Genomic DNA, 27,413 nt, shown 5'->3' on the forward strand with positions numbered 1-27,413 from the left:
CTGGTTCTGAAGGATAAAACAGGAGGGGGATCAACTTTTTAAAAGGGTAGACAATGGCAGAACAAGGGGGATGGATTAAAACTAAAGGAAGGAAGGTTTAGATTAGATTTTAGGGGGAAGTTTTTTACAGAGAGAGTGGTGAGGGGCTGGAAGGGGCTGCCCAGAGAGGGAGTGGATGCCCCATTCCTGGAGGTGTTCAAGGCCAGGTTGGATGGGGCCCTGGGCAACCTTGTGTAGCTCCAGGCCTGGAGGTTGATGTCCCTTCCTGTGGCAGGGGGGTTGGAGCTCTATGATCCTTGGGGTCCCTTCCAACCCACTCCATTCTATGATTTTATGATATTAAAACACATGTAATTATTAAGATTTTAATGGCAGGAGACATTAGGGTTTGGCAAGAAATATTGTAGATCCACCCTGTAGATTTCAAGAACTATTGTTATAGATGGTTCTGGCCAACCAAATGGTAACAACTAGACAGGCACAGAAATGGGTTACTACAATGACTAAAAAGTGGTAAGTTTGTCACTTCAAATGAGTTTGTATGAGTTTGGTTTGCTGATAGATTCAAAAGGAAAGTCTTGGAGGGCTGTTTTCTTCTGTAAGTACATGTCTGGGCAAAACACAAGAGATGGAGAAGACCTGAACCTAAAATACAGTGCTGACACAAGAACGAGGAGATACAAGGTAGACAGGAATAAATTCAGGCTGAAAATCAGAATACTTTGTTCCTTTTTAGAGAAGGAAAGGTCTGGAACATCTTTCCAAGTCACATACCCATATAACCTGTTCACTAATTTATTAACAGGTTTATATGATGTGATTGTCTGCATTAAAGATGACTAAATTCATTGACCCACAAAAACCCAACCAAGCCTCCATTCCTAAAGCATATCTTTCAGAACCCCATGCAATATTACTTGGCTACTCCAGCAGTTCCCTTGTTATTTTCTTTTAGGGTTTAACTGTTTTTCCAGCTAGGAAACTGGATTTTTATTACGGTGTTAAAATGTGCAGAGCCATTCACCTATTGGATCTTGCTTTGCCATTAGCTGCAAGATAAATTCCTGGACTGTTGGATATCTTTTACTCCTGTGACACCCAGATAGGGTGGTCAAGTCAGTGCTTTACTCCCAGTGCAGTGAAGAGAGAAAATACTTTAAGCACTGTGCAGCCTCCTGTCTTATTCTCTGTATCAGTTGTATGACCCTCCTTTAAGCTTGTTTCCACAAATGTGGGTGCAAGACTTTAATCTTTCTGGTTGACAGTGACAAGATAGTTTTGGACTCCTATTTGCTACTCTAGGGTATTGCATTGGAAGTTAATGTTGAGGTTTCCCTTTCTGGCTCCATAAACCTTTCTCCATCTCGCTGCCTTCTAGAATGGGATCTCTTCTCTAGTGAGCAGAGGTTGTGCTTGGCCAGGAGTGTCACCTTTCCACCTGGCTGCATTCAAAATAAAGTTATACCCCCCTTCCCCCCATTTTCCTGCCTTTTTGTTTAATTAGTTAAGTGCAGAAAATATTGTAATAATTACTTTCTCTCTTCATTATACAGTTGCCCATGAATTTTTGTATGAGTTTTACATACAACCATATTTTACCAGCAAAGATTTTATATTACATGGGTAACTTTATCTTTATTGGTTATTATTCACTCAGGAATCGCTTCACACTTCCTAACTGGAAACCTTAATTCCCAATATCCTAATATGCACCTCACAACAGATAGCTTTCTATGGACTAAATAAATAAATAAAGATATATTGTTGAACCAGCTTCTGTGCCATCTGTGTTGTCCACAGCCAGTTCCATATAAAACAGGTTTACAACAAAACATTGTATTACTGAGACAAATATATTGAAAAAAAAAAATACATGGAGGTCATTTTAACATAGTCATCTTTATCAGCTACACCTGTCATCCTGTCAAAACCAGATAGGAAGCCTGCTTGACAAGGCTCCCACTCCAGTGCAGCGTGGTGCCTGGCATTAATGAGATTGTTGCTTGCAATTCTTTGTTGACAGAACAGTGGATTAACCATTTTGTTATTTTGCATGGGATTAACGTTACAGTAATTCATCTCTGGTTCCCTAGGTAATTTCTTTTATCCTCCTGAAGTATTTGAACTACACTGGCAGACTTCAGTCCTTTGGAATTTTCTGATTTTCTCATTTGTGCAAAGTAAATTTAACCAGGTGAAATCTCTGTTATCTAGGAAGTTGCTAATTTTATGTTACTTGTTAACTTCCTTTGCCTGGCAGAGCAATATAAAATATTGAGTCATTCCTTACTGCATATAGGACTTTCATTGTTAGAATGTCAGTATCTGTTATTAGTAGAAACAACAGAAATGTTTTCACTTACCCTATAAATACTCACTTGTTAGAACCCAAAACCAAATACATTTAATTCCTGGGTATAAAAAAAAAATATTTAGTGAGTAATCCCACTTTTTAATAGATTACATGTGATAAAAATGGCATAGATATCCAGAGTGATATTTAAAAATTATGTATACCCATAACAATTTTTAGGTATAATTTTAATCTATAAACATTTGATATGTCTGTCAAATCAATAAAGTCTGCTAATAAAGTAATATCTTTGTAGTAGAGTGCTCTTCCTCCTCTCTTCTTTTCCTCCCTACAGATTCATGAAACTAATTATGATCACTAATCTAAGAACACCCTCCACTCTTGCTACTCGAGGTTCCTGGCCAAAGTCTAGAGAGATACATGTTCAGTAGCAGAGCTTTATGCTACAGCTTCTTTCAATACCATCACACTTTGTGTTCTTTGCCTGAAATACACATTTTCCCTATTTTTAGGTCATAAAATACAATACAATAATTTGTGGATTGTAAACAGCACACAGTCCATAATTTCTAAAGCAAAGAAGTTTTCTTTTTTGACAATGTAAGAATTGCTGCCCTGGGAAGCTGTGCCTGTGAAACTTTATGATATTTGAACGTATTTTTCTCAGAAACCTGATGATATTTAAGCACCCTGCACCTCTCTGATGCTGACTGATTTATGGCAACTTATAGAAAAGTCCTTCTATTGATAAAACAGGTCTGGTTTGGCATCCCTCTTGTTTCCTATTTGTTTGTTTTCCTTCCTGTGTTTGTTCTTTCAACAGGTGATTATCCAGCTCCTCGCGCTGTTCTCACTGGCCATGACCATGAGGTTGTCTGTGTGTCGGTCTGTGCAGAGCTGGGCCTTGTTATCAGTGGTGCTAAAGGTCAGAAATGTTTTTTATGATTTCAGTCTTAACATTTTTAGAGCCTTTTTTAGTGGTGCTTCTCAGTCTGCCCTCAAGCCATATATATACCATATATACTTCAATTATCTGGGGTCTCCTCTACTGAGACGTGTTGTAAGGCTGGGGGAATCTGCAGCAGCTTACTCTGAACTTACTTACTTACTTACTGCCTGGACTTACGAAGTTTAGACACAAAGGAAGCTGATTGTTGCTTCCCACCATCAGCCTATACCCTCCCAGATCTGGAAGAGCAGTCGACAAAAGATGATACAATAAGTCCTAATGACATCTACTGATTTTGAAGAGAGACCTCCACCCTGGTCTGTATTGAATGGCAGTTTGCAGAACTCACCACAGGATCCTTGGCAAGAGAAACAGGCTCACTTTGCTTGGTTTGAGATCTGTGGGCAGCATTTCATTCCATAGGATTTTTTTAAAGGATTCAAAACAATGAGGAGTTTGCTGATCTGTTGTTACCTCTCTGCTATTTAACTTTTGGAGCCCTTGTTTCTCACTTTCTTCCTGGTACTTATCTGTAGAATCCATAGTATCCAACAGTTTCCAATACAAATGTTCAAACTACCTTTCCAACCCTGCAGCAGTCTTTGGAACTGGTAATTAATAAAGAGTCTGCCCCAATGAGGGTTTGCTCCATCTTTCCTTATTCTATTTCTCCTTCACTTGTTCTGTCTCACCCATTCTGCCCACCTTCTCCTTTTCCCTTTAATTCCACGTCCACTTTTCTTCCCCTGCTACCCTCTCTTGTCCAGCTTCTTTATTTGGCAAACCACATGTCTTTTTCTCTTTTCCTTTCCTATTTGCCTCTCCCTCCTCCTCCTTTGCACCTACTTTCTTTTGTGCTACATTATCTCTTCTCCCTTCTTATTTTTACTTTCCATTACCCTTGTCATTCCTTCAGTTTCTTGTTCCTTATATCTCTTCCTATCTCACTCCTACATCCACATCCAGCTACTTGCTCTCTCTGTCTACAGTGATGCCTGTTTTATTCATCCCCCTGGCTCTCCTTGTTCTCCTTTTTAAAAGGTTTGCTGCTTCTGAGGGTAAGAAGGATGTGATACTTCTTCTGCCCCCCTTTGCTCATAGCTGAGCTCCTGGGTTATCATCTTCTATGCCCCACAGCTCAACATTTACTTTCAAAGCTGAGTGTAAAACTTTTGAGTAAAGGCATTTTTAACAGGAAATCCTAATTCTTGTAATGACATTCTCCATCACAGTTGTAGTCAAGACATTGATGAAAAAAGTACCTGAACACAGGGTTTTTTCTTGCTGCACTACTGTTTTTTCTCTATTAAGGCAGATTTATACACTCTTGCTGCTGTAAGAGTGTACCCTTTCCAACTATATTTCTGCAGCTTTCCTCTTGTTAAAATAGCTGCAATATGTACTCAGTAATTATCTTCTGCTTCATTAAGTATATGATGCTTTGGTAACATGTATGCCCCATCCCTGGAGGTGTTCAAGGCCAGCTTGGATGGGGCCCTGGGCAACCTTGTGTAGCTCCAGGCCTGGAGGTTGGTGTCCCTGCCTGTGGCAGGGGGTGGGAGCTCTATGATCCTTGGGGTCCCTTCCAACCAAGACCATTCTATGATTTTCAGAGTTAAAGGGAAAAAAAGCAACCTTTTTTATTGCTTGTTTTGCAGCAGATGCCTCTTTTAAATCTTCAGTTTCTGTCCTTTCCAGTCACTTTCCAGTCTCTTAGACTGCATTTCAGAGCAGTGCTGCATCTCTGAGTGCTGAGTGCTGCCTGTGGTCCCTGGTGGGGCAGCTGTCCCTCTGGAGCTGGCTGTGGCACTGTCATAACATGCAGAATGCCAGAGAACCTGCTGAGGCAGGGAGATGGCCCATTTAGGACTCCTCTGAGAAAACAACCCCTGTGCACCAGGGGATGTTTGCGTGTTCTTATCCAACAAGCACAAAGAAGAGCGGTTGGTCTGGATGTCATTACAGTAGTGTCCTCATCAGGTTTCTTCTCTGTTTTTTCATGCCAACATAGTGGCAGTTTGTCATGCACTTAAATATGAAAAGGTTACACTTTTCTTTTGAAAAATCTCACACTGAAAATGAATCTAAAGATGGAGGCATCACTCCTTACAACATTCTGGCACTTAAGTATTTCCAAAGCTGATGTTCAACTATTTTGCAAAATAAATTCATTTAATTGCAGTCATAGCCCATGGGCCCTGCCAGGCTTGGGGTCCCTCTGCATAAGGCTTTGTGCAGCACAGATAGAAACCTGTATCAGAGGGCTCTCGGATGCTGTGATGCTGTGATTCATCCTACCTGGGCAAATCCCAGATGCTGTGTGAATTTCAGAGTGAGAAGGACTTAACATGAGTCTGCCAATGTGAATTAACTTTCAGGGTCATGAGCCAGTTGTACAAGGAAGAGATTTCTGGGGCATCCAGGAGTATCTTGATTCATAAACGAAAACATTGAGTGTTTACTGTGGCTTGTTACATTTGTCACAGAAGAGACTCTTGTTCTCAGTAGGAATACAGACCTTGCTTTCAAAAGAGTTTTCCTCATAGATCCTGAAATGCAAATAGTCCTGTTTGGTATCCTAGAATGTACACTGTACATTTCATAACTGCTTTTTTCTTTTATAAAAAGACATTGAAATCTCATGTTAAAATCTCTCTGGAGTAAATGCAGTTATCCTGTGGTCTCCTAAAAGCTCTTACAGTCCAGATATCATAGTAACTCCGTTGGCTGGCAGATGTGCCCACTGTTAAAACAATTCAGGACTGAAACCGATTCATGTAATGCATTCACTGGGAGAGAGGACCTACAGGAACTGCCATTGTCTGTAGGAGAAACATGCAGTGATATGATTACATGCCCTCTGGGAGTTGCTCCCACTAGTCACTGATAGGGGCCCATCTGTTTAATGTGAGTGGGCAGGCTAAAGAGAGTTCAAAGACTGAGACTTCTGAATGCTTAGAAAGTAGAAGCAGTATTTTAGATGATAAATCAGTAAAAATGCCTGACAGTTTAAGGAAATAATAAACTATCACTTTTAGGCATGTTGTATCTATTTTCTTAATATTCTAGCTCATGCATTTCCTTTTCTGTTGCATAGTTTAAATTCTTTAACCAAACATTGCATCTTCTTATATCTATGCAGGAGTGACATGATATAAAAGTGTATTATGCATTGCCTTTGTGCACAGCCTGTATCGTTTGTATAAGCATCATATGTATGACCTATTATGTTTTCATATACAGAAGGTCCTTGTCTGGTACACACAATTACTGGAGATTTGCTGAGAGCCCTGGAAGGAACAGAAAACTGCTTGTATCCTCGCTTAATTTCAGTATCTAGTGAAGGTCACTGCATCATCTACTATGAACGAGGACGGTTTAGCAATTTCAGCATTAATGGCAAACTCTTAGCTCAGATGGAGATCAATGATTCAACCAGGGTAAATCTAAATGCAACCAAACATTTGTTGTGTCTTGGCTTTATTTATTAAGATAAATGGAATTTATTGGCCGGGCGGTTAACAGGTAATCACCTCTGTAAAACTGTAGCCTCCTGGTTAAGTCATATTCAAACACAGAACCCATCTTCAGATACAAAAATAAAAAAAGCTCTCAAGCTTTTCCAGAATAAATAAGAACAAATTGTTTATTGTCCCAGGCGATTCCTGGTATTTTTCTTTGGAATTAAATTTTAGTGGGAAATAAGTCTTTTAACCAAAAGGCTCTGAAAAGAGACCATTCTTCATTTATTAACCAAGACATGGATTTGTGCCTTCAGGGCTCTGCTCTGTCACTACCACCCTCAGCAACATTAGGAATGCAGATCGCTGCTCTGCTTTACGTGCTGGTGATGGCACCGAGCATTGTGGAACAAGCATCAGAGTGTTACGTGCCCAACTCAAGCCTTGGCACATTCAGCTAAAGAGCTTTCTGGTTATATATTAAATTTAAAGCCACCCAAAGGTTTTATTTAAAATTTGGAGATCCAAAATTTGTAGGTTTATTTTTTTTGAAGGGAGAGAAAGAGGAGTGGGAGCCTTTTTCTTCAAATTTCAACTGGGCAGAGCAAAAGAAATGCTTGTGTGTTGATTAAATGTTTGTAGTGTTGACCTGGTTCTATAAAAGCTAACTGTGTTCTGTCTTTTTCTGCTGAAGGCCATCCTCCTGAGCAGTGATGGGCAGAACCTGGTGACAGGGGGAGACAACGGTGTAGTGGAAGTATGGCAGGCCTGTGACTTCAAGCAGCTCTATATTTACCCTGGCTGTGATGCTGGCATAAGAGCTATGGATCTGTCTCATGATCAGAGGTGGGTTTGTTGTTGAGTATTTGTATGTAAATGGTAAAAGTGCACAAATTAAGTACCTCTATGGACTGTAAGGTATGGATTTACGACATGCACTTGTTAAGAAGATATGGTGCCAGACCATTTCCCCAACTGTTACCCTGTTGATTTAACTGGTTTGGCATTTTTTTCTGATCCTTGAGACTCAAAATGCAAGCACTTAACATTAAGGTGAGCTCTTGTATTGTTCAAGTCAGTAAAGCAGAGACTCAGCTTGCAAAATATGAGTAAAATTCCATTAACTGAAGAACACAGGAACAGTCAGACTGGATCAGAGTGCAGCAGTGCCTATTAACCAATGCCTTACAACAAAGTACAAAAGTCTGTGGTACACTGATGATTTTCAGTTGTGTAGAGCTTGAGAACTTCTCAGGCCTTCATCTGGACTATAGTGTGTAATATTATCTGTGGATCTACCCACTAGGAGTGATTTTGCTCCTTTGACCTCCTTGAACAGTGGAGTTGCAGTGTACAAGCCTAGATTTTTTTGCAGTCACTGTAAATGTAAGAGATATACAAACCTGGTCTTGCAGCCTTCTGTTGTGATTATAACGTAAGTTTCATTTATGCAGGGTTTTGCTGTTTACATCATGCAGCAATCTCGTATTTTTTATTGATATACAAGTTCATGGGACACAAAGAATTCAGAAGATGTTAGAAAAATCATACAGTGCTCATTTAAGTTTATTTTTCTTAGACTTTTCAGTATTCCTATGCTATCTAGCTGTTCTGTAAAGAAAAAAACCCTCTTATAAACAAAATACGTATCTAATTTACTCACGTATGAGGAGATGACTTGAAACAAGCTTTTTGTCTCAGTCTAATCTAATTGAAACTAAATGAGTGGAAGAGGCCTATTTGCTTCTGGAGCTTTGCCATGTGATGCAGAGAGTACTGAGCTCTGTTCAAAGAGATTGAGTTGCACTGGAAAAAGAAACTCGGCCAGCCTGTTTTCTCTGTACCTGATTGTAAGAGCAGCCTGGGAAGCCTCAGCTATGCAAAGTGCTTTAAGAACCTGCTTATCTTTAGTCATATAATGAAGCAGAGAATGGCTTTTGTATTGTTTGATAGAGGTGATGATCCAATTTAAAAACTCAGCTACTGGAATTAGAAGATACATGATAACCAGTAACATCACCTCAACTACTGCCCCCAGAGCAATGGAAATATGGGTCTACATTTCAATACAAAGGTGTCCTCAGTTTATGAGCAAGGGATCAGTTCAGTTGTCTTAACAGTGGCATCTCATTCTGTCTGGAAGGCCCTCAGATATCCAGCTAATCCCAGCTGCAGCCTCAAGTGCAGAGAGCTCTACAGGTCCTGTGTCCCAGCTGCCAGGCAGCACTGACATGTCAGCCACCCTGGGGCACCTCTGGCAGCACGAAGTGCCTAAAATTAGCTGCTGGGTTCTAAAACATCTGACTGAAGGTGCTTTCAGGTTAGGTGTCTTCACGTGAGCTACAGGAATAAGCTTCCATAATTATGGCAGTTTTCTCACTACAGCTTCTGGAGTCTAGAGAATGATAAAGCTCACCCTAAAGTACACATCCAGTGACCTGCAGAGACCTGGTTTCAGGCTGCACTGATTAGAGCTAATTGGGTTGCCTACCCATAGCCACTTGGTACTGTTTGAGATACCTTGGAGGTCTGAGGTATGTACCTGAGGTGGCACATATGACAAAGGACCTAATGAAGAACCCCACACCCTTCTGGAGAGGTAGATGTGAGAGCACCTCAAATGGCATGATGTTTTTACCTATGTGAAGGCAACTGAATGGACCTCTAGATCTCCCTTGACTGTAATGGGAGTGTGGAAATTTGGTTCATGTGTCAACACCTAAAGGCAGCATCTCCATTGCAAACTGAACCCCACCCGTGAGCAGCATCTTCTGTGTTGCAAAACCAAACTTCATTCTTTTAGGGTTTTTTTTTACTGTTTATGATACACCATTATTTGGGAAAGTAAAAGAGGATTAACAGGACCTTCTCTTCTACCTCTTTTTCAGAACTCTGATCACTGGCATGGCTTCTGGCAGCATCGTAGCTTTTAATATAGATTTTAACCGGTGGCATTATGAACATCAGAACAGATACTGAAGTGGAATGAAGAACTGAAAGCCCAGGTAAAGCTGAGAGCACAAGTGCTGCAATGAAAGGTGTAGTCTCTGGTGGAAAACCACGTCTGCATTGACCTCCGTTGTACATTCCATTACACCCAGCAATAGCTGTACATTGTAGTCAGCGACCATTTTACTTTGTGTGTTTTTTCACTACTGAACACCAGCTGCTGAAAAGCGAGCTTGTATCATGTAAATTATATGAATTAGGAGCTGTTTTGGTAATTATTTCATATCTCTTTGTTTATTGAGCAAAGGTAGTAGGGTGCGCCGCAAGAGACTTTTGAAAATCCCGGGGAACCTTGTGTCCAGTTGTTTCAATGTTTAGGCTCCGACCCCAAAACACACACACACATCCCATCAACCAGCCTCTTTTCAAGCTGAGATTAAAAAAAAAAAGAAAAAAAAAAAAACCAACAAAAAAAACCACGTTTGATACTTTGTACATCAGATGCACATCTTAACTTTAAAGGGATACTTTTGTAAAAGTAAAACCTTGTATAAAAGAACAAAAAAAAGCGTTTCTTAATTTTATTGTGGAGTTACAACTTGCATGTACTTTAAACATGGTGTCTTCAAGGAACAGGTTGCATTCTCACAAAGGAAACTGGAGGTTTGCCTAAGGGTACAGCTTGTGTTCCAGGGTTCAGTTTGGGCGCAAACAGGAATTTTGACATTTCCACCAACACGTCTTTTTTTTTTTTTTTCACTTTTTTGAACTTTACCCCTCTGAAGTGGAGTTCTGCTCCTGAAGCTTTGGATGAAAAGCCATCGTTTGCCATATTTATACCTTAGACAATAGAAATTCAATTCCTCCCTTTTAAATTCAAAGACTAGACAGGAAGGGAGCAAAGAGGGAAGCTGAGTTTAATGCTTGTAACGCTTAACGACTCCCAGGACAAAGTGCTATACTGCTGGATTATTAACATTTGGCATACAGACCATGGGCAAGAGAGCCCCCAGTGATTTGTTTTCCCCCCCCTTTAATTTCCCTCTGAGCTGCTTAGTTTATTTGACAGCCTTAGCTTCATTGTAGAGGTGACTGAGGTTATTCTTTTCAGTTCTTCTGAAAATTCTCACCTGAAGCCACTCAGACTAAGGCACTTCATGTTTTACACCCACTGCAGTGATAACTATCAATCAGAACAATTTTCTGCACATTGTACTGATCAAATTACACACCCAGGGGTATATACACTTTAATTCATGTTTCTTCTTTGTATATTTGGTGACTGTATTGTCATAGATGTACATATTGTGTCGGTAGGGCTATGAGGCATGTAACAGGAATGTAATTTTCTCAGAATTTACACTCACTTGCAGTCATTTATTTAAAAAGATAATGGATTCTTTGTATTGGCACTTTGCACCAGGAACATATCATTATTTATTGATGTGATTACTTATTTGTTATCCACCTTGTATTAGTAAGTTTAGCACTGAATTTCCTTCTTCATTGTTGTTTGTATTTATAAGATTCGGCAATCATGGGGATCAACGTAAAGATTAAGTTACCCATCACCCGTCTGTAAGCAATATCTTGAGTTTGTAGCTTAGAATTGGGAGACTATTGAACATCTGGAGGACAAGTTCATTTCATCTTGAGATCATGGTGAAATATTTTGGATATATAAATTCCTTAAGCTATTGTAACCATGTTTTATTGCAAAGATGTAAAATATGCCAGATGTGTGTGAGTTGGAAATCAAAAAGAAAAATAAAATATGCAAAGAATTCAGTGATTGTTTTTCGTTTCAATGAACTTTTCACCAAAACATTCGCTTTACCATTAGAAACAAACCATTATTTTTAAAAAAATCCTCTCGTATATACTATGTATATGCCAAAAATGATGTATTTCTGGATGGTTGTGTCTTCTGGGGTCTCAGGAAATAAAAGCAGAGGTTAGAGAGTGTGTTTTGCAACTCTTTTGATTGACAGTACATGGAGAAAACCTACTAAAGATACTGCAATCAGCAGGGATATTTAGGATCCCTGTGAATGGGCAGTAACCTCTTATAGTAGACATCACACAAAGCAAACATCTGATGAGAGCCATTTTGGGTATCTCTCAATATCTGATGAGGATGAATTAATTTAATCTTATTTTATGCAGTCATATCTGCACTCCCTGCAGAGCAGAAAAAAAACCCCACTCGGGATAAAAATGCCTTTTGGAAATGCTGATGTCAAAAATACACCCTACAAAGATTATAGCAAGAAGTGGATATAGTTATTTAAATGTCAGGTGTCTCATTTAAGGTAGCAATGGTAAACAAAATATTTCTCTCATCATTAGAAGAAACCCAGTTGACTAAAGAGCAGAATAACAGCCAATGCTTCAAATTGTTGCCCCGCTCTTTGCCTTTCCATTTAGAAAGATTGTTCTTTAAGCAATTACCAAAGTGAGCAAAAGCCAGTGTAGGGAACCTTATTACTATACATTTAGTGTGCAGTATAGGTTTTAGCCAATATCTATTTATATAACCTAACTTATTTGTTTCAGAGCTAAAGGAGAGATGGGTCTGGAGATGAGAGGATCCTCTGTATTGCATTGATAGATAGGGATCCCCAAATAATAATAATAATAATAATAATAATAATAATAATAATAATAATAATAATAATAATAATAATAATAATAATAATAATAATAATGATAATAATGATAATGATAATAATAATAATAATAATAATAATAATAATAATAATAATAATAATAATAATAATAATAATAATAACAACAATAACAAAACCAACAACAACAACACTACTTCACCTCCACTATGGTTTAAGTTTCCCTAAAGTCACTGAGGACAAGGAAAATGCTCTAACAGGCTTGTATAGTTACATAGACCAGCTTGATACTTGTGGTGAAACATTGCTTTTGCCTTTTACTCTTAATTTAATTTCTACTTTTAAAGAGAAAAAAAAAAAACCCTGTGCCAGGATATTTAAATTCTATTGTTGTATATTTTTAATTTGGTTTAATTGCATTTGTATATACCTGTCTGCTTCAGTGGAGAAAGACAGCATCTCCAGTTTATGTCACAAGCTTTTCCAAGGCTTCAGCTGCCCTATTCCTGTCACACAGTAAAGCTGGACTGATTCACCTATTTTTTTTTTTGGTATAGAAATTAGAGTTACTAATTCCAGGGGGTCTCTGAGAACTGCTGGTAAATGATGAAGCAGTTTTGTCCAAACCAGTTAAATGCCACTGATCCCTCAGCTAAGAGAGATGCAGCATTAAGCATAAAACTCTGCAATTAAAATACACCTACAGTGAACATAATGAACAGTTATTGTCTGTGTTCCTGCCAGCAAGTCTTAGTTTAAGCATTGGGTTATAAGCTAATGCCATACTGGGAGGAGGATACAACAGCTATGAGGCTTCTTCCTTGTCCAGATCCCACCACTGTTGAGGACAATGTTGCTTTCTCCACCAGAGCAAAAATAAAAGAGGGGCTGTTACATTTTACCCTGGGGAAATCTAGTTAGGCTCAAATTACTGGATGAGCCCCAGATAAATAATAATTATGTTAATAGAGAGTCTCACAGTTTGGGCTTGTAGAGCTAAAAATGCTGCCTGTGAACAAGAGTTGTGGAGAATGTCGTTAGAATACAGTGCACCAACCCTGCTGACAAGCAAGCAGGATGTTAGAAACAAGCCTCGTGCTGCCAGGAGTAAAAGCATTTGAAGCAGACACAGGGAGCCAAGGGCTGACTTCTGATAACAGCAAGAGAACGACCTCCTGATAGAAGGCATCTAGTGCACATAAATATTTCATTTGGAGGCTTCTAGCTGGAGTTTATGTTCACTTTTTTCCAAGGGTTTAACTGTGGACTGGTTTTATTTAGGCATGTGTGTTATTTGCAAGCACTAAAAATGAATGGCCTAAAACTTAAGCTGGTATTTAAAGAAGGAAAGTAGTGGAAATGCATATGTCTAGGCAGGACAGTACAGTTTATAGGCTCTCTAACCCTGGTGATTAGTTCTGCAACATCTACAGTTAAGCTTGAAGATTTAAAACTAACAAGGAAAAAGAGTCTGGAGATGGTTTTCTTGTAAAAAATATAAACTGGGCATATAAGTAGCTTACAGAGGAATTTACATGGATGAAAATCTGCCAAACAGTTTATGGGTCCTTCTGTGGTGACATCATGCCTGAAGAGCACTACAGCTCTACGTCATTAGTTAGATGTGTCTTCTCAAATGCACCCTGTTTGCACCTGGGTGACTAACATGAGTACCAACGTGCAAAATTCAGAGCCTGGAGTGCTGCTTCTCCTTACAGGGTTGGTGTAAGGGCTCTGTGTGCCTAAAGGTGACATAGCACCAAGCTACCGTCAGCCTACTGTTCCTAACATGGAGTATAAATACTTATAAGTACAAAACTAGGAGGAAAAAAACCACCCCTTCTCTGGAGGCAGAAGAATACAGCCAGCTAAAAGCTATCAGCACCAGTGGATATGACCGAAAAGTTTCATCTCTGTTTATACTTTGAAAAGATTTAGAATTGTCAGGATGCTGCAATGACCAAGCCCTGTGGCAAAGCTAATGCTAGTATCATAGCTGTGTAAACTTAAGCATGATCCACATAGCCACATAGTCACTGTGTGGCAGAGCTAGGGATTGCCTGTGAAGGCAGCAGAGCGACTGAAAGTGGGTTTTCAGTCTCACTGTACAGCTATACATACAAATCCAGTGTCTGTGGCTCTTCAGACACATTAGTTTGCACAGAGCTATCAAACAGGAAATAAATCAGTTGCTGGTGTTCATGCATACACATCATTAATAATAATAATAGGATGCCTCAGTAGGAAGGCAGGAGGACTCTTGGTAGAAAGGTCAGAGAGAGACAGATTTTCCTCTTCAGCAAAACTCTTGGTCTGTTTCTTCCAAAGAGGCGCTAACAGGTTGTCCCAGCTCTGCTCTTGCAATTCCCTGTCCTCTCCCTTTCCTCTGCCAAACATTTCTGTCTCCCTTGTTGATACATGACATGAAGAGCAGGCTCTGAGCTCAGTTTTCTCTCTTCTGAGGCCATGTCCCTCCTGATGCCTATCACATGCCCTCACTCCCCCTAACTGCCAGGAGCACCTAAAGCAGACTCAGCATAAAGCACATGCATGTGGGGCTCCAGAAGGTCCTTACAAATCTCTTTTCAAAGCTTCTTGCTGTCCCAGAGTGAGTTGTAGGAGGCAAAAACCTGAAATGAAAAGCATATCCTATCATTCAGCTGACTGTTCGAGCAGAACCAGTCGTCCTGTGTGAGTGTTAGTCTCCTGGTAATTAACACAGGTCAGAGCCCTTCTCTGACCTGAAGGCAAATGGCATGACAGCCTCTACCCATGCTACCAGACTCCCTGGGACCAGCCCTTCTCCCATCCTCACCCATCAGGGTGCAGTTTAGAGAGCGATAGGTTAAGGCTGTGCCAGTTACAGCGTGCAGATGAGCACAGCACAGTGTCCAAGCCTTGACTTTTATTGCTCAAGTTGCTAGATGTAGCCAAGGCACCTACAAGGAGCCCCTTGGGCTCCATGATCATCAGCCTACCAACCATATCACACAGTCATGACAGATAGGGCTTGGGACTCTAATAACCCCCAGCCACGGGTCTGTGTACAAGACTGCTCTATCCTGTTTGAAAACTACACCTTTTGGATCACTGACTACAGCGACTGCAATAACTCACATGAAAGATGCTCAGCACTTTAAGACCTTAGTGCTTTTTGGCATGCTGTTGTGGTTTAACCCCAGCTGGCAGCCAAGCACCACACAGCAATTCACTCCCTCTCCCTGCAGAGAGGGGTGGGGGAAAAGGATAGGAAGGGTAAAACTGAGGAAACTCATGGCTTGAGAAAAAGTTAGTTTAATAATTGAGATAAAAATATTATCATAATAAAAACACAACATCATAATTGTCAAGAAAAGGTAAATAACAAAAAGAGAAATAAACCCCAAGAAACACAAGTGCCACAAGTGAAAACAATCACTCACAACCCACAAAAGCCCAGCCAGTTCCCAAGCAATGCCCCACCCCACCAACCTCCCAACTAGTTTATATACTGAGCATGATGTCATATGGCACTAGGTATTGATTTGGTCAGTTGGGGTCAGCTATCCCAGCTCAGTCCCCTCCCAACTTCTTGTGCACCCCCAGCCTACTCACTGGTGAGGAGGGGGTGAGAAGCAGAAAAGTGTTCACCAGTAAGTGCTCTTGCCACACTGCCCAAGTTGCAGAAGACAAAGGCAGGGACTGGGAGAATGAAGAACCACTCCCTGTAGATGAAGATCAGGTTCAAGACCACCTAAGGAACTTGAAGGATCACAAGTCCATGGGACCTGATAAGATGCCTTCATGGGTCCTTAGGGAACTGGTGGATGAAGTAACTAAGCCATTCTCCATCACATTTTAGAAGCATGGCAGTCTTGTGAAGTTCCCATTGACTGGAAAAGGGGAAACATAACTCCCATTTTTAAAAAGGGAAAAAGGAAGACCCAGGAAACTTAAAGGCTGGTCAGTCTCACCTCTGTGCCTGGCACGATCATGGAGCAGATCCTCCTGGACACTATGCTCAGGCACATGGAGAATAAGGAGGTGATTGGTGACAGCTACCATGGCTCCCTGAAGGGAAAATTGTGCCTGAGAAAATTTGTGATCTTCTAAAACAGGATTTCCAGTGTTATTGGATAAGGGAAGAGCAACTGGCATCATCTACCTGGACTTTTGCAAAACATTTGACACTGCCCTGCACGGTATCTTTCTCCATAAACACATGGATGTGATGGATGGATCACTCTGTGGATAAGGAATTGGCTGGAGAGTCACACTGAAAGAGTTGTGGGCAACAGTTCAATGTTCAAAGGGAGTTCAGTCACAAGTGGTGTTCCACAAGAGCTGTTATTGGGACTGGCACTGGTCAACACCCATGTTGGAGACATGGACAGTGGGATTGAGTTCAACCTCAGCAAGTTTGCCAAAGACACCAGGCTGTGTGTTGCAGTTGACACATTGGAGGGAGGGGACAGCATCCAGAAGGACCTTGACAGGCTGGAGAGATGGGCCTGTAAGAACTGCATGAAGTTGAATAAAGCCAAATTCAAGATCCTGCACATGGGGTCAGGCCAATCCCATGTGCAATCAAGGGCAACTACAGGCTGGGTGGAGAATGGATTGAGAGCAGACTTGAGGAGGACTTGAGAGTGTTGACTGATGTAAAACTTCAACGTGACCCCAAAATTCATACTTGCAGCCCAGAAGGCCAATGGTGTCCTGACCTGCATCACAAGAAGCATGACCAGCAGGTTGAGGAGAGTGAATCTCAATCTCCCCTTCTGTTACACTCTTGTGAGACCCCACCTGTAGCACTGTGTCCAGCTCTGGAGTCCCCAGGACAAGAAAGACATGGAGCTGTTGGAGCAAGTCCACAGAAAGGCCACAAAGATGATAAAGCTAAAACACCACAGTGGGCTGGAGCAACTCTCCTATGAAGACAGGCTGCAAGAGTTGGACTTGTTCAGCTTTGGAGAAGAGAAGGCTGTGGGGAGACACTGAAGCCTTCCAGCACCTGAAGGGGCCTACAGGAAAGCTGGAGAGGGACTGCTCACAAGAGCATGTAAAGACAGGACAAGGGGCTTTAAGCTGAAGGAAAATAGATTTTGATTAGGTATTAGGAAGAAATTCTTTAAGGGTGATGGGGCCCTGGCACAGGTTGCCCAGAGAAGCTGTGGCTGCCCCCTCCCTGGCAGTGTTCAAGGCCAGGTTGAATGGGACTTTGGGCAACCTGGGCTAGTAAAGGATGTCCTTGCCCATGGCAAGGGGGTTGGAAATAGACGATTTTTGATGTCCCTTCCAATCCAAACCAGTCTGTGATTCTATGATTCCATAATTCTATGATTTTATGACTTCTGAATGCCAGGTGAGAAGGATTCATCTTGGATATAAAACTCCAGACGTGTAATGAATTAATAAGAATCCTGTGTAGGAGATGGCTACAGGTAGCATACTCATAGCATTAGTGTCCCAAGGGGTGCTGATCTTTCCCCTATGAAGGATGATTCCAGTACCTGAAGGGAGCTTATAAGCAGGAGGGGATTCAACTTTTTAAAAGAGCAGATAATGGCAGGACAAGGGGGAATGGACTAAAGCTAAAGGAGGGAAGGTTTAGATTAGATATTAGGGGGAAGTTTTTTACAGAGAGAGTGGTGAGGGGCTGGAACAGGCTGCCCAGAGAGGTGGTGGATGCCTCGTCCCTGGGGGTGTTCAAGGCCAGGTTGGATGGGGCCCTGGGCAACCTTGTGTAGCTCCAGGCCTGGAGGTTGGTGTCCCTGCCTGTGGCAGGGGGGTTGGAGCTCTGTGATCCTTGGGGTCCCTTCCAACCCATGCCATTCCATGATTCTATGATTCTATGATCTGGCCAATACACTAGTCAGGAATACCATGTTGGTCCATATTGAATTTGATGTGGCAGCACATGCACAACTAGAGAACTCAAGGCTTTCCTGCAAAGTGCCATCTGTTAACTGAGGAAAGGGTGAAAGGTTGGGTTTTGAATGTACATGAGGGTAAAAACTGGAAGAAAAGCTCACTTGCCTGCAACTTTTCTTCATGATAAGCTAGCCATGGGGACGTTTTCAACCTAATGCTCAACTCCTCTCTCCCAGTCTCTCACTATTTCCAGGGTTTCTGGGATCCCCTTTGTCACCATTTGTTTGCCATGGGGACAGAAGGAACCGCTGTGCCTTTCAGGCACACTTGTGAAACAAGTATGCATGCATGCACGTGGGTGTGCAAGGCAGGTCAACTATGGGTCAGGGGTTTTTTTTGCAATTTAGGAAACCTCATAGCAAAAACTGTGCCAAAACAAAAGAAAGAAATCCTTAAATCACAAGGTTAGGTAGCATCAAGGTGGAGAAAGGGAACAATAGAAGTTTCAGACAGTGCATGGACCTGGGCTCAGGGTGAAACTAGGAGCCCAGTCTCCAGTCCATTTTCTTGTATCTAAGGGAAACAATAAAAAAAACAAACCCCAATGGTATCTCCATTAACAATCCTAGAGCAGACTGGGGATGTGCATAGCAGCCTTTCCAGATAACACATGAAGCCACTAACAAACCAGGGTTCGAAGGGTAAAACACTTGCATTTATATTGCTGCTACTTAAATGACATTCAGGTGTCATTGTAAGAATCTAGTATCTCTATATATCTGGCCTGTAGTAAATTATATTAGGAAGAAATATTGGAAATATTGCAAAAATTACAAATATATATTTGCAGTTCCTGGAAATATTAATTCCCAGGTATTTCATGTGGATCTACTTGTAAGTGGAGAAAACCTCCAGTCCTTCTAGAAAACTCTTCTCAGGCATCAGTGTTTGCAGTAATTTCTTTTAAGCATCTTTTCAGTAAAAGTTCTCCTCCTTAATGACAATTTCCACAACAGATGGATGAAAAGGTTTCTCTACTTTGAGTAAAAAAGTAGCTCTGAAGTACCAACTATGTGAGTTTCAAGGGATGAAAGCAAAGAGAACAGGGAAGCTTCAAGCAAGCATTAACATAACTGCAAAGTAGAACTCTGAAAGGCTTTTCCAGAAGAGCACGTTTGAAACCACAAATCAACAAGATATTTATGAACTCAGGAACAAATCCATTTTTGACAGATAAAATTAGAAAAAAAAAAAAAGTTCTGCCTTGGACAAATGTGGGACAATCTGTGTGTCTTCTTGCTGCATCCTCTAGTGATTTTAGCTATTGAAAGAAGGTTTCTAATGGGAAAGAAAAAAGCAGTTTCTGCAAGATTCCAGCAGAAACAGCTACATTTTGGACATTGGAAACAACTTAGGTTTAAAATACTGAAACATGTATCAGACATGAATTTGACTGTTGTTTCTTGATCAAAATATTATGCAACATTAGTCAAATGCCTTCCATGAAGCAGCTGTTATTTTTTTTTAACACATTTGTAATCTAATCAAAACCATATCAGGTCTGTCTATTTCTCACAAATTATTGTGAAGAGTGAGTAGCTCATTGTTTATGTAAACTCCTTGTTAACTACTATTTTCCGTGGGATTCTGTCAGGGTGACAGGCCTGTCATAATTTGTTTTATTTTTCCTATTAATGTATTGCCAAGGATATTTGTGTTTTCATAAAAAACCCCTCAACATTAAAAAAAGCAACCAATAATCCAAAAAAATACCCCATCCAGACCCTTTAAACTCTTGTAGCTATGGAGCAGAATACATTGCCTTGAGACACTTTGCACTAGCAGAACATTTAATCTCAAGCACATGGAAATTAAGTACTCCTTATTATTTATTGTTTTCTCTGAGAGCCACATGATCACCTGGACTCTGCCCTGTGCAGTCTGCTTGAGGTGACCCTGCTTTAGCAAGGCGGTTGGATTAGATGATCTCCAGAGGCCCCTTCCAATCCAAACCATTCTGTGATGCTGTGACTACTTGTAGTGTTCAATAGGGTTTTTTTCACTAAGAACTCCTAGAAGGATACAGATCCACCTTTACAGTGCCACAGGTAATTGTTTTGCCTTGTTTAACAGCCTGGGCTGGAGTGATTTCTATGAGAAGCTCTCAGCTCCCTCGTTATTCCAGAGGAACCAGCCCACTGGGAGAACAGACCCACTTAGTCCTGGAGTTGAAGCAATAATGTCTTTTTGTGGTGTGGATAAATTTCAAGTGGATGGAGCTTAGCTTGACTTAAATCTGCTGTGAGACTTTCAAACAAGGCTTTTTTGAGGGAAAAATAAGTGATTCTCCCTGCACTTTAGCTGAGATGGGTTTTGTCCCATGCAGACAGCTGTTCTGATTAAGCCTTTTGCTACATGTCCTCAGCTAAAGGGGAGGGGGGACATGGGCAGATGGAAATAATGTGGGAAAGAAACCTGTTCATACAAAAAGGGGCAGAGATGGCAGTCAGGACTGTGCCAATGACACTGTATCTTGAGGTGACCATGCACCTACTCAGGGCCTTTCTGTCTTCCTACACTCCAGGCTTTATCAATACAACGTGGAAAACAAGAGCTGCTAAGTCCAATCAATGTACTTTCTCCTCCTCAGAGATAGTGGGTTGATTAAACCAAATCCTGTTAATCTACAGTTTAGAGGCATCCAGAACAGTTAATTTCTGCTAGCAAACCTGAAGAAATCCCATCTGTCTGAGATGTCTCTCATTGTGACTGTGAGAAAAGGGGTTTAAAAGATATGTAGGGAAGGTACAGCAAAATGATTGTGTTTTTTAAACCAAACAGAAGAAAATGCAAATACTGGATGAAGGGAGGAAGAAAGTTCCTATCAGTCAGTCTGGAACTCAGGAAAACATGGACAAACATGTTGCAAGGACTCACGTCACACTCACATTCCAAACACTCTCTGTTTCCAGGCTGAAACAAGGACTGCCCTGGCTCCTGACTCACTCCCAGGCTCTGCATCTCAAGCATCAGGTGGAAACACCTTCCTCATGACAGTGCCACAGGGTCATATTAGGTTCCCAGTTACACCTGGTCTCCCCTGGGCCACAGATTAGGCTGATGGTGATAGGGGTGTAATCCCCAGGGTGATGGGGTGGGACGGGTGTTGCTGCCTGAATTCATTACGCGATTATGTTGATGATGCGTGAGAGGCACCAGCTGCTCCCCACCGAGGTGCCTCACTGGGCAAAGCCTTGTGCATGGTAGCTGAGGCAATAGGGTTTGGAGCCTGAACACCTGGGCTGACACCCTCTATGCTCCTTCGTTTCCATCTGGTTATTAATCCCGCAGCTGTTTCAAGCCAACGGGGTGAGAGAGTATCATAGAATCATAGACTGGTCTGGGTTGGGAGGGACCCCAAGGGTCACAGAGCTCCAACCCCCCTGCCACAGGCAGGGACACCAACCTCCAGGTCTGGAGCTACACAAGGCTGCCCAGGGCCCCATCCAGGGGGGGAAGAGGAGCTGAGGCTTCAAATCTCCAAGGCTGAGGCTTCAAATCTCTCCTCCAAGGGAGACACGTGCCCAGTCAAGGCAGGAAGACAACAAAAAACACAGTGTGTTCCTTGTGTGTTGGACACTTCCTGGGGCAGATGGTGGCACGTGTGGGACATGGCCTACATTCCACCTAATTCTTCCTATGGAGACAGCCCACTCACTTGTTGGACTAAAGCAGTTAGACATGCTACAGTAGATGCTGGCCTTTCAATCATGTAAGACAATAAATAATAAAAAGTGACTTTCATGGTTATACAGGCAGCTAGCTAGCTCTTAAAACACACAAAAATAAAAGACTCATAGGAACAAACTTAGTGGTTGACTGGAAAATAAATGACTGGAGAGAAAACCATGAAAATATAGAAGACAATCTTATAAATGTCACTGCAGATGAATATATATAACAGCATTTTAGACAGAAGTGTTGTTACTCCAAAAAAGAAGATATCTTCCAGTTTAATAAGTGTCCTAAGTGCCAGCGGTGATATGCACTGAATGGGCTTCTTTTGCATCCCTTCTGAAACTGTCCAGAGTAACACAAGATTTGCAACAGACACTAATAAGCAAATGCCTACAATTATTTTGCAGTCTGAAGCAAAACTACACACTTACAGGACTCACTCAGGAGACACTCTGCTTGCTCCTGTCTAACATTTTCTTCTTAGTCAACTTGAGAATGCTTCACCTTTAGTTTTCCAGTCTGATATTGATCTCAGTATGTTTTGATGTCTGAAGGGAAGAGACTTTATATAAAACCTGTTTCTTTAATTGAATATTAAATACTGAGAGTAACGTCATGTGGAAATTAGTGTGGTGAACATTATTTTCTGTAATAAATTGGATGTTCTGTAACAAAATTTATATGTAAAATAACATTTTTAAATATATATAGTAATTTCTGAAAGGACTCCATGGAACTTAAGGAGGATTTTATAGAAATATCCACTATTCATGTATAAATGTGACTTAAATAAGGATTAGAGTGACACCAGCAAAAATACAGAGGTCATTAGCAATTATATTTTACCATTTACCCTGTATCCAATAATGTGCTATCTACAATTCTTCTGTCACTTAGGCCTCAATCCATATGTGCAAACTATGTCTAAATGTGCAACGTATATCAAACACGGGCTTCTCACTGTTCTGTATTGTCCAACTGTGTTCAAGCAACTCCAGTAGCCAATTTTAGCTCAAAAATGTGGGTTTAGTGAAGGAAATTTTACCTTCAAGCTCATTTTAAATCCTGCCTTTCTATTTAGGTATGTTTTGTGCAATCACTTATAATTATATATTATAATTATATAAAATGTACATGAAATAATATATCATTATTGCATATAATGCAATAGTGGGGAATTGGATTTGGCAACACACACGTACTTTTGAAAACACTTCAGATCATAGAATCATAGAATGGTCTGGGTTGGAAGGGAACCCAAGGGTCACAGAGCTCCAACCCCCCTGCCACAGGCAGGGACACCAACCTCCACGCCTGGAGCTACACAAGGCTGCCCAGGGCACCATCCAATCTGGCCTTGAACACCCCCAGGGACGGGGCATCCACCACTTCTCTGGGCAGCCTGTTCCAGTCCCTCACCACTCTCTCTGTAAAAAACTTCCCCCTAAGATCTAATCTAAACCTTCCTTCCTTTAGTTTTAATCCATTCCCCCTTGTCCTGCCAGTGTCTACCCTTTTTAAAACTCGATTCCCCTCCTGTTTGTATGTTCCCTTCAGGGACTGGAAGGCTGCAGTGAGGTCCCCCCACAGGACCTCCAGGCTGAACCAGCCAAGCTCCTACAGCCTCTCCTCATAGGGGAGCTGCTCCAGCTCTCTGATCATCTTTGTGGCTCCTCTGAACCCTCTCCAACAGTCCCACATGTTTCTTGTATTGGGGCCCCAGCTCTGGACACAGGACTCCAGCTGGGGCCTCACCAGGGCAGAGTAGGCAGATCACAGTCTCTGTTTAGTAGCCATGCACCTACAGCTGTGAGGGTGCACTTCATTGGGATGAAACACCTATGTTTATGTGATACAATCATAAGCAACTTCGTTAAACCAAGATCACACAAATGTTATCAGATCATTAAGTCTATTTACTGCTGTGATTGGCAGAGGCTGCCTAGAGAAAAACCAGTGCAATCTGACTGGTTTTATCATGGAGCTTTTTTGTACACTTTCTTTAATATTATTTTCTTCTGGTGAGGGTGATGGAACTGACAAGTTAGAGGAGCAACTTTATCAGCAAACAACTCAGCAAGGATTGACAGGCAGCAGACAGATAGTTTGTACGGCTCTGATTTCTGAAAGGCATTTCCCAACAGGGCTAGATGTGCCAACAGGACCTGGACTGAGCAGCACTAGGTCATTTCAGGCAGAAAACAGGCATGGAGAACTGGAAGTGTACAACTAGGTGCTTCAACAACCCCATTATCCCATGGGGGTAATAAGAAGGGACAACTCACACCCTCACATGGCTTTTTAAAGCTTTGCTAAAGGCACCATATTGTCCCATTCTCAAAGCACAGGAATCAAGTTACCCTGCAGAAATCATACAAAACTCTGCAGTTCAATATGTTGTTCCCTGAAATAGGAATATCCAGATGAAAGAAACTGGGAGCAACACCATCATCATCTGAGTAACACAAGTGCCCCCAGCTTCCTAACAAGTAAAGCCATGTTGCTGACAAGCACCCTATTAGCTCTGTCTTTCAAAGCCTTATCTAGGGAGACTGCTGTGAAATCAGGGAAGAAAATAAGAATACAGCTGTCATAACACCCTGAGTGAATCACCTGAGTGAACTCTATCTTCAGAAACCAGTCACTGTAACTGCAAAGTGGAGCTGGAGAGCCCACCTTCGGGTGTCGGTTCCAGCTGATAAGTAGATAGTGACACTTGGTAACGTTGGGCTAAATGCTTTTCAGAAAGTCCACACTGGAATTAAGGAAAGACTAGATGCATTCTTTGATTTCACTAACAAGTTCACTTTTCCTTATCTATCCACTACACTAAAAATCAATGTGTAATTGAGAATGCAGAGGCTAAAGGAACTGAAGATACTTATTACACAAGACACTAAAACTTAGTGTTATTTAGAGTAGAAAGCTACACTTGCCTAAAAGATGAGGGTTTTTTGGTTTTTTTTTTTGCCTAGGATGTTTTTTTAAATGTTAAAATTGTTATATAGGTTTAAAAAAATTATACTCACACAGGTCTCATTCAATAGAAGACAGAGGTGTTTAGATGCAGAAGGAAGATATCTTTAATTCACTGTACCAGTACTAAATCTAGGTTACAGGGATACACTGGCTTACAGGCCTGGTTAAATTCTAGAGAAACACACTTCATGGTAACATTTATCTGTGTATCACACTTGACACTTAATTTATCATAGTTTTCTCTCTGTCTTCCAGGGGAGAAGAGAACTACGCTGAAGCCTGAATTTCTAACAAAAGTCTGGTGCGACCCGCTGAATTAAATCTCTGATTCATTAGCATTTGAAGTGTAACATCTTGTAAAAACATCTCCTGAAGACTGAGCCTCAAAGCTTACTGATTCTAGTCTAGTGTGTCCCCAGATGAACTGATTTCCATTGAGGCAAGCTGAGTAAGGAGCCTGTACATACGTTTGTGTCATTTAGCTGTTTGCCAATACACAGACAGGTTTCAAGCCCCATCTCATAGACATGTTCAGCACAGAAATGTGCCCACTAAATCCAGGATTCGTTTCACCCAATGTTTCAGCTGGATCAGATATTCAAACTGTTATTTGGATCAGAGATCCAAATCCATCCCTGTCACCCCAGCATACCTTTATTGTTAGTGGAAAGATGCAAACAGGCACTCATGGAGAGAGTTTTATGAACTATTGAGACACGTCTTGGGTATCTTCCTGCAGTAAGACATACTTATTTCTCCCCACTGGCAACAAGTGCACCTGGGGGTGGCTGGCTCGGATGTAAATACTTCCCATCTACACAAGTCAGGGTGTAGTTAAGGCATTTCAACTGGTGCTGGCTATCCAGCCCCTCTGTTCCATTTTGTCCAGCCAAAGGGATTCTCCCTGTCCTGTGGGTATGGCTTCTTCTCCCATCTGCCAGGTAAAGTGGGTCAGGAAGTGGATCAGGCTGGAAAGAGGTACCTTTTCCCCCTTTTTTATTCCCCACTAGCTTCACTCTTGGCTGAATCAGTTCATTGGATGGATTAAAGCTTAGCCATACTGTCCAACCACCCTCTCCCTGAGCCGTGTTATTGAGGTATCCCTGGAACAAGGTAGAAGGAAATAATGTGTAGAGAGGTGGGAGGTGGAAGGGAAGAGGAATACAAAGGATCCCAGGAGAGGGATGAGATTCCTGGCATGCTCTGCCTAGAGAAAGTTGCCCCTGGGGAGGATCACCTGAGGCGCAGGTTGTGTCCAGAGAAATACATCAGGGAAGTGTCTACTGCAAGACAGCCAAATGCAAGGAGTGGGGCTTCTCTGGTTGGGTCTTGGTGGCAGTAGTTTCAGCATGATTGTCTTTCTCCTCAGTTTCTTTCTATGCACCTGTAACTGTGATTTCTGTTAGCATGTTTTAAATTAATAAATGGATTTGCATTTTACTGTATCCTGGTTTGAATTCAGAGTTATTTCATGTGACCTGCTTGCAACAATTAATTCCTTACACAAGGCAAAAGCAAATCTTAAACCACAGGGTCAGGGCTACGAGAGTAAGTGCCAAATTTGTCAAAGCCCTGACTGAAGATAATCATAGAATCATAGAATGGTCTGGGTTGGAAGGGACCCCAAGGATCATAGAACTCCAACCCCCCTGCCACAGGCAGGGACACCAACCTCCAGGCCTAATCAACAAAGAGGTCAGCACACCTCCATAAAAAGTGCAGGAGCCAGGAAAATATCTGGGGATCAGGTGAAGAATTGTCTCCCAGATACCAGTGACAGCCAGAAAAATTCCCCAGTGAATTTCGAGTGAAGAAATTGAAGAGCATGTTTGGACCCAGAGATGTTTCCTTCCCTTGTGCAATTTCTGGCAATGCAAAATGTTCATCTAAGGTAATCCCTTTATTAACAGACTTGGGTGTTCTGCATCCACAGCAAGAGTTTAGCCATCATCTGGGCAGAGGAAGGGAAACATAGGCAGGACAGAAGCCTCAGCATATTCCAAAAGGTCGTTGATATGAAGACAGGAGGTATATGAAAGGACAAAAAAGAAGCACCATTCTCTAATGTGAAGTCAGAAAAGAACATGTATTTTCTGTATTTGTAGCTGCCTTTTAAACTCTATTGGCTAATGAAGCATACAGCTCCAGTAGTATCCCATTTCTATTCCTTAGCTATGGAGCACAGATGCAGCAAACAGAGACAAAGCAGAATTAATTTGTTAAATAATTTAACTAAGCAGGGTGAGTTAAGTAGGTTCCCACAAAATGAAATTCATTACAGCAGAAGGGCCTTACATATAGCACAAACACCTGCCTGAAATACCTGGAGAAACTCCACAGAGAAAATTCCAGAATCTCCCACGAAGCTTAGGAAAATGTTTTGTGTGAACTGTTGTGCATTTTACATCTCATTTCTTATCCTGAATTTGTTTTATTGTGTGGGGGGGGAGAAAGCTGGTTATTAAAAACATCTGATTTCAGTCCAACATTTTCTATAATTTTATTTTTGTCAACAGATGGGGGGATATCTACTGAGCATATAA

At 41.4% G+C, this 27,413-nt stretch overlaps 1 protein-coding gene across 4 annotated transcripts in view; it reads left to right on the top strand.

Annotated features, from left to right (window-relative positions):
- Positions 1-9,703, top strand: part of NBEA (neurobeachin) — a gene marked incomplete at both ends in the record, with an annotated part of 550,746 nt that extends 541,043 nt beyond the window's left edge. For all 4 annotated transcript variants that reach the window (XM_084277996.1, XM_084277994.1, XM_084277997.1 and 1 more), the window contains 4 exons: positions 3,138-3,239; positions 6,507-6,703; positions 7,419-7,570; positions 9,613-9,703. In XM_084277996.1, coding sequence (XP_084134122.1) covers positions 3,138-3,239; positions 6,507-6,703; positions 7,419-7,570; positions 9,613-9,703 — 542 coding nt within the window. The remainder of the gene's footprint in view (positions 1-3,137; positions 3,240-6,506; positions 6,704-7,418; positions 7,571-9,612) is intronic.
- Positions 9,704-27,413: the final 17,710 nt, after the last annotated feature.

Source organism: Gallinula chloropus, assembly GCF_964237585.1.
Source record: "Gallinula chloropus genome assembly, chromosome: 1".
Classification (NCBI taxonomy): domain Eukaryota; kingdom Metazoa; phylum Chordata; class Aves; order Gruiformes; family Rallidae; genus Gallinula; species Gallinula chloropus.